We start from the raw sequence: 13,080 nt of genomic DNA on the forward strand, positions 1-13,080 counted from the left end.
GACGGGAGGTTGAATGGCTGGTCTGGTGGTGCGGTCAGAACAATCTGGAACTGAACATGCTCAAAACTGTGGAGATGACAGTGGACTTTAGGAGGAGACCCCCCACTCTGCTGCCCATCACCATCAACACTGTGACTGCTGTTGAAAGCTTCAAGTTTCTGGGTTCCACAATCTCTCAGGACTTGAAGTGGGAGACCAACACAGTCACTATCATCAAAAAGGCTCAGCAGAGGTTGTACTTTCTGCACCAGCTCAGGAAGCTCAACCTGCCTAAGGAGCTGCTGACACGATTCTACTCTGCCATCATTCAGTCTGTTCTTTGCTCTTCCATCACTGTTTGGTTTGGATCGGTCACCAAACAGGAGAAGAACAGACTGCAACAGACAATAAGGTCTGCAGAGAAAATTATTGGTGTCAACCTGCCCTCCATCCAAGACCTATACTTGTCCAGAGTCAGGAAACGGGCAGGTAACATCTCTTTGGACCCATCACACCCTGGTCGCAATCTGTTTAATCTTCTCCCCTCAGGGAGGCGATATAGATCACTGTATGCAAAAACAACCAGACACAAGAATAGTTTTTTCCCCTCAGGCTGTCTCTGTGATGAACAGCTAAAATCCAGATTCATACATCAGTAATATCACTTGCAAAATATCTGTACACTCATACTGTCATTCTGTGCTCACTGTTACTTATACAGTATTTATACTTATTAGGATGCAGTGCTGCAGCACAGCAACCTATGGGCTCCCCTAGGGGAGCCCATAGGTTGCAGTGCAAAGCACTGCAACTATTGTTCTTCTACATGTTTCTTCTTCTTATATTTCTTATTATTCCTACGCAAATTTTGATTTCGAATAACTCAATAACCGTACGTCGCACACAGACAAACAATATATCAAAACGTGCGGCTCGATCGGACTCGCTATGCTATTACTTTTCTCTACAGATTACGATTTTTTCGCGACGTAGTCGCGAAAAAATCGTCCAAAAAAACCCCATTCATTTCTATGGAATTAATTGAAAAAAAAGCACTTTTTCAACGTTTTTAAAACGTCCGCTGCTCTGGCATGCTTTCACCTAGAGACGTGATTCAAACTCTAAAACGTAGGAAAACTTCTCCTCTGTGGATCTGGCATTCAACTTTTCTGCTAGGTTCTACACTTTCGGATCAGTCCCGGCTCAAACGCCATGTGGGTTCTGGGAGAAAATCCGGCTTTTGAATGGGTGTCTATTGCGTTACACACCAGTGGACCTCGTTAAGCTCAGAGTGGAGAGAGGTTAAAAAAAAAGGTCAAACTTTCTCGCTTAAACTGTGTTTTCAGCCACAAATTTCACTCTACAGACATGATTTTCTCAAAAGTAGTAGGAAAACTTGTCCTGATTCACACAATGTGTCTACCTAAACGATAGGATTTACGGTTTTTGAATGACAAGCGTCAAACTGAGGACAGGGCAGCTGACAGGCTTCATTGAAACCCATTGTAAACGTGAGTGAAAAGTCACTCGTTTTTAAATCGCTCTAGTGTCGTTATTTTAAAGAGTACAAACAAAAAAATACATCATTTTATTCAGGAGACCCTTCTAGCGCTCACTGTGAAAGAATTTTGTGAATAGCTGCTTCCGTTGTCGAGTTATTTGTCATTGTTCGAGGTCTGGTCCGTAGTAAAACACAGCACAAAATTCAAGACCTTGTGTGTCTTAGCTCATTGACACGCATTATAAACGGGATAGAAAAGTCACTCGTTTTTAAATCGCTCTAGTGTCGTTATTTTTAAGAGTACAAACAAAAAAATACATCATTTTATTCAGGAGACCCTTCTAGCGCTCACTGTGAAAGAATTTTGTGAATAGCTGCTTCCGTTGTCGAGTTATTTGTCATTGTTCGAGGTCTGGTCCGTAGTAAAACACAGCACAAAATTCAAGACCTTGTGTGTCTTAGCTCATTGACACGCATTATAAACGGGATAGAAAAGTCACTCGTTTTTAAATCGCTCTAGTGTCGTTATTTTTAAGACTACAAACAAAAAAATACATCATTTTATTCAGGAGACCCTTCTAGCGCTCACTGTGAAAGAATTTTGTGAATAGCTGCTTCCGTTGTCGAGTTATTTGTCATTGTTCGAGGTCTGGTCCGTAGTAAAACACAGCACAAAATTCAAGACCTTGTGTGTCTTAGCTCATTGACACGCATTATAAACGGGATAGAAAAGTCACTCGTTTTTAAATCGCTCTAGTGTCGTTATTTTAAAGAGTACAAACAAAAAAATACATCATTTTATTCAGGAGACCCTTCTAGCACTCACTGTGAAAGAATTTTGTGAATAGCTGCTTCCGTTGTCGAGTTATTTGTCATTGTTCGAGGTCTGGTCCGTAGTAAAACACAGCACAATATTCAAGACCTTGTGTGTCTTAGCTCATTGACACACATTATAAACGTGAGTGAAAAGTCACTCGTTTTTAAATCGCTCTAGTGTCGTTATTTTAAAGAGTACAAACAAAAAAATACATCATTTTATTCAGGAGACCCTTCTAGCGCTCAGTGTGAAAGAATTTTGTGAATAGCTGCTTCCGTTGTCGAGTTATTTGTCATTGTTCGAGGTCTGGTCCGTAGTAAAACACAGCACAATATTCAAGACCTTGTGTGTCTTAGCTCATTGACACACATTATAAACGTGAGTGAAAAGTCACTCGTTTTTAAATCGCTCTAGTGTTGTTATTTTAAAGAGTGCAAACAAAAAAATACATCATTTTATTCAGGAGACCCTTCTAGCGCTCAGTGTGAAAGAATTTTGTGAATAGCTGCCTCCGTTGTCGAGTTATTTGTCATTGTTCGAGGCCTGGTCCTTCATAAAAAAAACAGTAGAAAACTCCAGCCCTTGTGTGTCTTAGCCTCACCCTAGCCGCCCACTTTATTAGGAACACTTCTGTTCGTACATACAAACTACAAACACTCTTCTTAGAGTTTAGAGTTTATTTTATTTTTAAAAGGGACAGTGCACAAATTAAACATTATCCTTGTGGTAAGGACAGATGTCTGTCCCAGGTTATAGCAGTACATGCTAATTTCCGCCTGTAGTCACTTTGTTCATACTCTTGAATAGCTCTTTTTCATGACGGCTGCTGTCTCGAGCACACACACGATCATTGCATTGAAACATCATTGCGGGTCACACATTCACGGCCAGCAAACATGCGTGACCGAATTGCTTCGCGCACTGCATCCTCTCTCAATTTCCCCCGGGGAATTGTCCGGTCTAGTTTATATTTACTATTTCATCTTTGCACTATGCACCATATTGCACCAAAAGGGAAAATCCTTTCTGTGATGAACAGCTAAAATCCAGATTCATATATCAGTGATATCACTTGTAAAATATTTGCACACTCATACCGTCATTCTGTGTACACTGTATACTTTATGATTATCTATTTTATCCTTGACTTACTTGGATTACTTTGCACTATGCACCTATTGCACATTAAAAAAAAAATTTTTGTTTGTTTTGTGTATATGCTTTTTATCTGTTTTGTACTGAGAGCTAAGTGAAACCGGAGTCAAATTCCTCGTGTCCCCACATACCTGGCAATAAAAGTGATTCTGATCCCATCTGTGAAACATGGTGGTGGTAGTATCATCGTTTGGGCCCGTTTTGCTGCATCTGGGCCAGGACGGCTTGCCATCATTGATGGAACAATTAATTCTGAATTATACCAGCGAATTCTAAAGGAAAATATCAGGACATCTGTCCATGAACTGAATCTCAAGAGAAGGTGGGTCATGCAGCAAGACAACGACCCTCAGCACACAAGTCGTTCTACCAAAGAATAGTTAAAGAAGAAAGTTAATATTTTGGAATAGCCAACTCAAAGTCCTGACCTTAATCCAATCGAAATGTTGTGGAAGGAACTGAAGTGAGCAGTTCATGTGAGGAAATCCACCAACATCCCAGAGTTGAAGCTGTTCTGTACGGAGGAATGGGCTAAAATTCCTCCAAGCTGGTGTGCAGGACTGATCAAGTTACCGGAAACGTTTAGTTGCAGTTATTGCTGCACAAGGGGGTCACACCAGATATTGAAAGCAAAGGTTCACATACTTTTGCCACTCACAGATATGTAATATTGGATAATTTTCCTCAATAAATAAATGACCAAGTATAATATTTTTGTCTCATTTGTTTAACTGGGTTCTCTTTAGCTACTTTTAGGACTTGTGTGAAAATCTGATGATGTTTTAGGTCATATTTATGCAGAAATATTGAAAATTCTAAAGGGTTCACAAACTTTCAAGCACCACTGTATTTGTTAACACCATCATACTGGAGTCGTTATGATCTCTTAATTTGTTTTTATCCTTTATAACTACAGTGAACAATAAATTGGATATGCATTTGAGGAAGCCTGCATCTCTGTCTCATTCATTTGACTGAATGACCTGAAATGGGGTGATAATTCATAGCACTGTTTGAAGTGGGGTTATTCTGAGTTTTTGGGCAATATCTCAGGGAGGTTTAACCATTGGTGGTAGCCACCAGTCCCTGCCACATGAAGATTTGCAAATCATGGAAACCCTATATTTCATTGAAAATAGTACAAAGACAACATATAAGAAAATGTTGAAACTGAGAAATTGTTTTTTTGAAAAATATATGTTCATTTTGAATTTAATGTCAGCAACACATTTCAGAAAAGCTGGGATGGGGCAACAAACGACTGAAAAAGTTGTGTAATGCTTAAAAAAAAAAAAGACTAATTTGATTAATTGGCAACAGGTCAGTGACATGATTGGGTATAAAAAGAGCATCCCAGAGAGGCGGAGTTTCTCAGAAGTAAAGATAGGGCAGGGTTCACCGCTCTGTAAAAGAATGCCTGGGCAAACAGTGCAACAATTTAAGAATAGCGTTCCTCAATGTACAATTGCAAAGAATTTGGGAATCACATAATCTATGGTACATAATATCATTAAAAGATTCAGAGAATCTGGAGAAATCTCTGTATGCAAGAGACAAGGCTGAAAACTGACACTGTATGCCTGTGATCTTCAGGCCCTCAGGCGACAATGCATTAAAAACAGACATGTGTCTGTAGTGGAAATCACTGTATGGGCTCAGGAACACTTCAGAAAACCATCGTCTGTGAAAACAGTTCATTACTGCATCGACAAATGCAACTTAAAACCAGATATAAACAATATCCAGAAACACCGCCACCTTCTCTGGGCCCAAGTTCTTTTATGATGGACTGAGGCGAAGTTGAAAATTGTCCCAAGGTCTGACAAATCAAAAGTAGAAATTCTTTTTAGAAATCATGGGCACTGCATCCTCCAGGCTAAAGAGGAGAGGGACCATCCGGCTTATCATCAGTGCACAGTTCAAAAGCCAGCATCTGTGATGATATGAGGGTGCATTATTGCACATGACATTGGTAGCTTGTACATCTGGGAAGGCATCATTAATGCTGAATGATATATACATGTTTCAGAGCAATATGCTGCCATCCAGACAAAATCTTTTTCAGGGAAGGCCCTCCTTCTTTCAGCAAGACAATGCCAAACCACTTTCTGCACATATTAAAACCGCATGGCTCTGTAGTAAAGGAGTCCGGGTGCTAAACTGGCCTGCCTGCAGTAAAGACCTGTCTCCCATTTAAAACATTTGGCACAAAATACGACAAAGGAGACCCCGAACTGTTGAGCAACTGAAATTGTATATCAAGCAAGAATGGGACAACATTTCTCTTTCAAAACTACAGCAACTGGTCTCCTCAGTTCCCAATGTTTAGCATGTTGTTTAGCGTGTTTTTGAAACATGTTGCTGACATCAAATTCAAAAATGAGCATATATTTTTCAAAAAACAAAAACATTTCTCAGTTCCAACATTTGATATGTTCTCTTTGTACTATTTTCAATGAAATATAGCATTTCCATGATTTGCAAATTATCGCATTCGGTTTTTATTTACATTTTACACAGTATCAACACACATTCTTGGGTTTTTTTTTGTTTCTATTAAAATTGTGTGTTGTACAATCAATCATCCTGCCACAGAAAAAGGACAATTCAAAGAAATCACTAAAAGCCCAATATTATCATGATATTCATGTCTGTATATGTAAACTTTTGACCCCAACTGTAGGTTTAATAATCTTATATTTGGTTTACTCTCATCTTATTATAGGAAATGCTAGTTCATTCTGACTACATGAAAAGATATTTTAACATTTTGTGCAGTGCACTACTTGATAGATTAATAACCACTACTCTGTGCGCATACCTGTGGTTGGAGCCAATGAGGACCATCTTGGTGCTCTTCTTAGTAAAGACACCAAAACCCACCTGAGCCATCAAGTAACAGAAATGAGCAGCATCAAGCAGACCTTTAGAAGCTGCAACAGACACACACGTGTCAAATATCTTCTAATCATGCATCATTTCAGCTTTACAATTTTAGCAAGATAATGTAAAGGCAATAAACACTTTGGGTGTGAATTGTGGGCGTGTTTACCCAACGTGTCTCCCATGGTCGAGATGGTGCGCGTGTCCAAGTCGAGTGTATGTGTGAGGTTGGAAAGAACCATGGCCAGGTGAGGACGCCAGTCGCCCCATTTCTCATCCCCACAACACTGCCAGGAAAAAGGAACACATGGAAGAGGCAATCAAAAGGTGAGGTTATCCTCCTGTATTTTCATTAATAGGAAAGTTAGTTTGATTGGTCTGTTGAATAAAGGGGCAGACATATATAATAGGGCTGGGTATCACCAGATACCTCACGATACGATACTATGGCGATATTTTGCCCACGATAACGATAATATCACGGTACAGCGATTCTGCGATAATCGATATATTGCAAGAAATTTCAACCACATCACGATATCAGTGTCACTGAAGAAAATCTGAATTTATTGACCACTGTAAAATTACATTTCACATACATAACTACACACTCTTGCCAGACATATATTTGTCTCTATTCTACTGCTGGCAAAACCAAGAGTTGCTTCACTACAACATACAGAAAATTCCCATTTCTGTGCTAGTATTATCAACTTTTCTGTAAGCATGGACACATCAGTGCTGCTTAACAAGTAGAATCAAATTGTTTTATGAAAACTTAAAACTTGCACTGCAGACTGCACATACATTTCAGTGCTAACACTAATATCAATTTGTTCTTTGTAAACTTGAGAACATATACCGGAGAACATTTAACTTGTGCTTATTTTGCAGGAACAACACACTGTCTGAAACACATTGAAAAGTGCAGTGGGCATCTTAATTGGAGCATCTTAATTTAATTGGAGCGAAACAGGTTTTGCAAAGTGCATTCTCTTTGTCCAGCTCACTGTTTTTTTCTCCTTTCCTTTGGAATCCAAAGTGCCTCCAAACATCTGCCTTAAAGTTCGGCGGCGTCTCTAGGTTTATGCTAACAGCCATGCTTGCCTGTTTTTTTTCCTCACTGCAACCGCCGGGGAAAAAAGAGAAGATGAAGAGTGCCTTGCAGTGAGGTAGCGGCACAGCGACACCTCGCGGAGCGGAGGTGCGGAAGTCGTACTGGATTTACAATCCGTCTGAAACATGATTTTATTATTTGAAAAAATATCGATATTCAAATTTTGAGTATCGATATTGAATCGGAAGACAAAGTATCGCGATATATCGCTGTATCGATATTTTTGCACACCCCTAATATATAAAGCGATTCACTCTTTGCCCATCTCTTATACCCCTTTTCCACCAAATCAGTTCCAGGGCTGGTTCGGGGCCAGTGCTGGTGCTGGTTCACAACTCGTTCAACTTGCGAGCCAGCTGAGAACCAGTTTGCTTTTCCATAGCTTGGGGTGCTAAGGGGAGCCACGTCATTACGTCACTGTATACGTCAGTTACGTCGCTGCGTTTGCATAAACCTTGGCGCGAACATCGAAGCAACAACAACATGGAGAAGAAGAAGAAGCAGCAGCAGCAACAACAACAACAATAATAATGGATGACTGCTGCTTTACTGCATCCATGATATCTTGTCGCTTATTTAAAAATGGCGCCCTCTCGCGGTCTTGCTATTGTTGTTAGTCTTAACAACTCCACCCTCCTGCTGACGTAAGCAGTTCTTTCCTCTAGCCCACCAAAGAGCTGGTGCTACCCTGGAACCGGTTTTTCTGGCCCAGAGCTAGTTCTTTGTCAGTGGAAACAGAAAACCCGGTTCCAAACTAAGCACTGGCCCCGAACCAGGCCTGGAACTGATTTGGTGGAAAAGGGGTATTAGTGGACGTTCCAGGCTCAGGTTGCCAAGGTATATTTTGTATAATGCTCTTGTACATTTCCCACTCCCAAATGATTCCGAGTGAAACAAGTAGTAGCTGGCTATTTCCCAAGACCACAAATATAGTGTATGCATATGGACAGAGCTACACTTCAAATCAGTGGTGGATTTATGCACGAGTGACATGGGCAGCCACCCAGGGCAACCTATTAGATTGATGAATCCAAAAACATTTTGGGTAACGGGTGAAACTGGCGCATTTGAGAATGGGGGGGAGGGGGGAGTGAAAAGGTAAAAGTGAGACTTTTTACGTATACAAGAGATAAAATATAAATAACGGCCAAAACACCACTTGTATGAAGCACATACAAAACACACACACGAATTCTGTTGCACACAGCATTGCTAACTTGCATGCAAAGACTTTCCCCATAGTTACCGTGGCAGAAGCAGGCATCCTTCCCGACATGAGCTGGTAGACTGTCTGCAGTGGATCATTAATGGGAAGACTGTTGGCGAACCTGATAGACATAAACACTTCATAGTGATTCATCTGTTTAGATTGTTGAGATCAATGCAAAGATGACAGTGAAACACTGGTTGTGTGTTACCTGGTCATGACTCGGGCATGTGTTCTGTTGTCCATCTTACTCGCCAGGAGAAGGGCGTGGCCCCAAAGTCCGTTCTTCATAGCAGACTCGAGGGCATCCTAAAAGTAACATAACCAGGTCAGTGTGGTAATTTATGTTTAGGTGTTTTAAGGTGTGGCATTGTATTTTCAGACATTTCTGTTGTCAGGGTGTCTACAAGTTTGTCCAAGTTAAATTTAAGACTTTTTAAGACTTTTTAAGACCATGTTCAAAAAAAAATTAAGACCAAATCTAAAGTCACGCAAAAACGTACTCTTTTGAAAAAAAAAAAAAAAAAAAACTATGTAATTTAATGTAACTTATTGTTCTTGTAAACATTCACCAGAAAACACTATTCTAGTAGAAGTACTTCATTTCTTTTCCTTGACAGGCATTCACACACTCAGAACACAATATAAGGATCGGATAAACTTGTAACTATGTGACAATCAGAATGCAGTCACAACGTTTGAATCCAAGGCCATCCTTTAAAAAAAAAAATCTGTTTTCTGTCCACCGGGTGAGCAAAAAAAATTTTCAGTAGGGCGGGAGGGATTTTTTTTTAATGGATGGATAAGAAAATCGCAATGCTGTGTTTGCTTTTTCTTTCAGTACTTTATTACAAAAGCAGACACATTTAATAAAATGACAGTTTAATCAACTGAAACTTGTACAAAAACTTTGTTAGCATTTTAAATGCTGACTGCAACATTTGCAAAACTTTTACAAAGGTATTTAAAATGTCCGACACACGGACTTTTTGTAGTTCTAAATCGACCGTTAGGCCTAGTTCGGATGAAATTACACTATTAAAATGATCACTGAATGATTTGTTTTTCTGAATCTTTACTATTTTGTTGTTCGCTAGAATACCATTTTGCGATTTCACACTTAAGCAAATGTTTGAAAACTCCGGATCTCCTGCCTTCATGGTGGCTGCCATTTTTTTGTGCCGCACGGCGCATGCGCAGAGCTGATTCGACAGGGCTTTCCACAAGCGCCGGCTGCCGGCCATACAGCCGACTACACAATTAAGTCCAGCCGGCTACTTTAATGACTATTATTTTTGTAGCCCACAGGCTCTAAATATTAATTTTCGATTTTAATAAAATTAAATGTTTATCTAACGGACTGACAATAATGTCAAACTGAACCGCACTCATTTAAGTTGTGATTCGCGCTGTTTGTACCGATAATAACCACAAATTCCCCGCCGACTTCGTTGATCAAGGGAGAGTAACTCATCCGCGGCCCCGACATGTGGTGTGTGCGCTCGCACTCGGCGGAGGCAGTAGTGTGTCGGGGCTGTCGGAGGGAACAGAAGCAGAGATAACGCTTATTTTGTCTCCGGTAAACCAGTCTTCTCTCGTTCAATTATGTGCTGGCATCAAAAGACACCGTTGGTTGTAAATGAAACCAAACTGAGTCGTTGGAGTGTATTTTCATACACAAATGGAGAAATGTTCGCTGAGTGTGTAATTGTGTAGCCCCACTGCAGACCGTTGTCGTTGTTAATTCACAGCATGCTCAGCTGCGTGAATGTGTCATGCACCGAAAATAAGAGATTTACAAGCCAGGAACGCCTCATGATGCAATACGCAAGAAAAGAAAGATGATTTACTGCCATTTTACTTTGTATTTGAGTAAAGTGAATAAATAAATGGTCTGTGGAAAATACATTTAATCCTGGGAACTGCGTGCACAGGAGTTTATTATTAGTGATGCAGTGCTATGCATTGCAAACTATTGACTCCCATATAGGGAGCAAAGCACAGCCAAACTCTTGTTCTTCCGTTTTTCATCTTCTGTACAAATTTCAATTTCGAATAACCCAATAACCGTACATCGCACACAGACAAACAATACATCAAAACGTGCGGCTTGATCGGACTCGCTATGCTATTACTTTGTTCAGCATTCTACAAATTTTTTCGTGACGTAGTCGTGAAAAAAATCACATAAAATTTCCCATTCATTTTCTATGGAATTAATTGAAAAAAATTGCACATTTTCAATGTTTTTCAAACATCCACTGCTCTGGCATGCTTTCACCTAGAGACATGATTCAAACTTTAAAACGGAGACAAAATTCTCCTGTGTGGATCTGGTATTCAACTTTTTTGCTAGGTTCTATACTTTTTGATCAGTCCCAGATCAAACACCATGAGCAAATCTGGAGAAATTCAGGCTTTATAATGGGTGTCTATGGCGTTACACACCAGCAGGGCTCAGGAGTTTAGATTGTAGGCAGCTTGAAAAAAAAAAAAAAAAAGCTCTAACTTTCTCATTTAAACTGCGTTTTCAGCCACAATTTTCACTCTACACACAATTTTCTCAAAAGTAGTAGCCACACTTGTCTTGATTCACACAATGTGTCTCCCTGAGCGATAGGATTTACAGTTTTTGAATGAGAAGCCTGAAAGTAAGGAGAGGACAGCTGCACTGCCCCATAGACTGCCATTATAAACCTGGCAGCGCTTTTACTGCAAAATCAGAAATGTCACTCGTTTTTAACTCGCTCTAGTGTCCACATTTTTTACACTAGGGACAAAAAACTTACATCAATGTGTTTATGGGAGCCTTGTAGCGCTCAATGTGAAAGAATTTTGTGAATAGCTCCTTTCCTTTCCGTGTAAATCAACGTTGTTCGAGGAGAGGGAACTCTGAGAAAAAGCGCTCTCTGCTTGTTATATTGTGTCTCCCTGCACCGAGCACCATTACCAAGGCGACGAGCTGCACTCAGGGAGCAGAGAGGGGAGGGGCTCCACTCAGGGAGCAGAGAGGGGAGGGGCTGCTCTCTCTTTCAAACGACAGGACTTACACAACAGATCAGGCACTGAGTGGTTGTCAAGCACGTGCGTGTCGAGCAACCGGTGGATTCGGAGCCTGCGCGGTATAATTGTGAGCATCAAAAACGATTAAACTTTTTCCCCCATCCAAAGTGTACCACATTTTAACGATATGACTGAGTAAAATCTCCATAAATTTAAGATTGAAAATTTAAGACCACGGGGTTTGAAATTTAAGACTTTTTAAGACTTTTTAATGGCCTTATTTTAGGAAAATTAAATTTAAGACTTTTTAAGGACCCGCGGCCACCCTGGTTGTACTCAAAAAAACAAGTTGTACTTTGGCACAACAAGCAGCAGGACCTCCCAACAACTCCAGGGTCCCCATTTCAATCCTGAGCTGAAGTTAGTGTCTGTGTGGAGTTTTGTATGTTCTTCCTGGGTCAGCATGGGCTTCCCACCTTCCAAAAACTAAGTGTGTGTACGCCCACGCACATGGTGCACTGTGATGGACTGGAGTGACATCCAGGGAGTATTCCTCTCTCATTCCCAGTGTTCCCAGGATCCACTGTAACACTGACCAGGATAAAGTGGTCACTTAATATGAATAAATGAAGTACGTCACTTTCTCGCTCATTTTGGCTCAGAATCTCCCCCAACTAACTATTAATACTCAGTCACAGCCTAGTGTTACTTAACACGCATTGGTTGATGTAACTTCTAAAATCCAAGCCTTGGATTGAAAATGTACATAAGCATCATGAGGCATGAGAATGCAAAGAGGTTCCTGAGCTGTGAATTAATATTACAGTTCATAAACAGTCCAGAAAGGTAATGCTAGTTTACTCTGTGAAATCAGCTGTCCAATAGCTAAATGGTAGGTATACTCAAAAATAAGTTTCGTTTGGTGGATAGACGTGATAAAGTTACACATCATGATGGTGCAATAGTTCATGACGCTATAACTATATACAGTTGTGCTCATAAGTTTACATACCCTGGCAGAATTTTTGCTTTCTTGGCCTTTTTTCAGAGAATATGAATAACACAAACTTTTTTCCCCACTCATGGTTAGTGGTTGGGTGAAGCCATTTATTGATAAACAACTGTGTTTTCTATTTTTAAATCATAATGACAACAAAAAACATCCAAATGACCCTGATCAAAAGTTTACATACCCCAGTTCTTAATACCGTGTATTGCCCCCTCTAACATCAATGACAGCCTGAAGTCTTTTGTGGTAGTTGTGGATGAGGCTCTTTATTTTCTCAGATGGTAAAGCTGCCCATTCTTCTTGGCAAAAAGCCTCCAGTTCCTGTAAATTCCTGGGCTGTCTTGCATGAACTGCGCGCTTGAGATCTCCCCAGAGTGGCTCAATGATATTGAGGTCAGGAGACTGAGAT

General features: G+C 40.3%; 1 protein-coding gene across 2 annotated transcripts in view; it reads right to left on the reverse strand.

Moving 5' to 3' along the window:
• sec16a (SEC16 homolog A, endoplasmic reticulum export factor) overlaps positions 1-13,080 on the reverse strand; it is a 106,644-nt gene that overhangs the window by 45,870 nt on the left and 47,694 nt on the right. For both annotated transcript variants that reach the window (XM_060935688.1, XM_060935689.1), the window contains exons 12-15: positions 8,871-8,968; positions 8,699-8,780; positions 6,505-6,622; positions 6,274-6,385 (exon numbers count right to left, since the gene is read on the reverse strand). In XM_060935688.1, coding sequence (XP_060791671.1) covers positions 6,274-6,385; positions 6,505-6,622; positions 8,699-8,780; positions 8,871-8,968 — 410 coding nt within the window. The remainder of the gene's footprint in view (positions 1-6,273; positions 6,386-6,504; positions 6,623-8,698; positions 8,781-8,870; positions 8,969-13,080) is intronic.

Source organism: Neoarius graeffei, chromosome 12 (genome assembly GCF_027579695.1).
Source record: "Neoarius graeffei isolate fNeoGra1 chromosome 12, fNeoGra1.pri, whole genome shotgun sequence".
In the NCBI taxonomy this organism is placed as follows: Eukaryota; Metazoa; Chordata; class Actinopteri; order Siluriformes; family Ariidae; genus Neoarius; species Neoarius graeffei.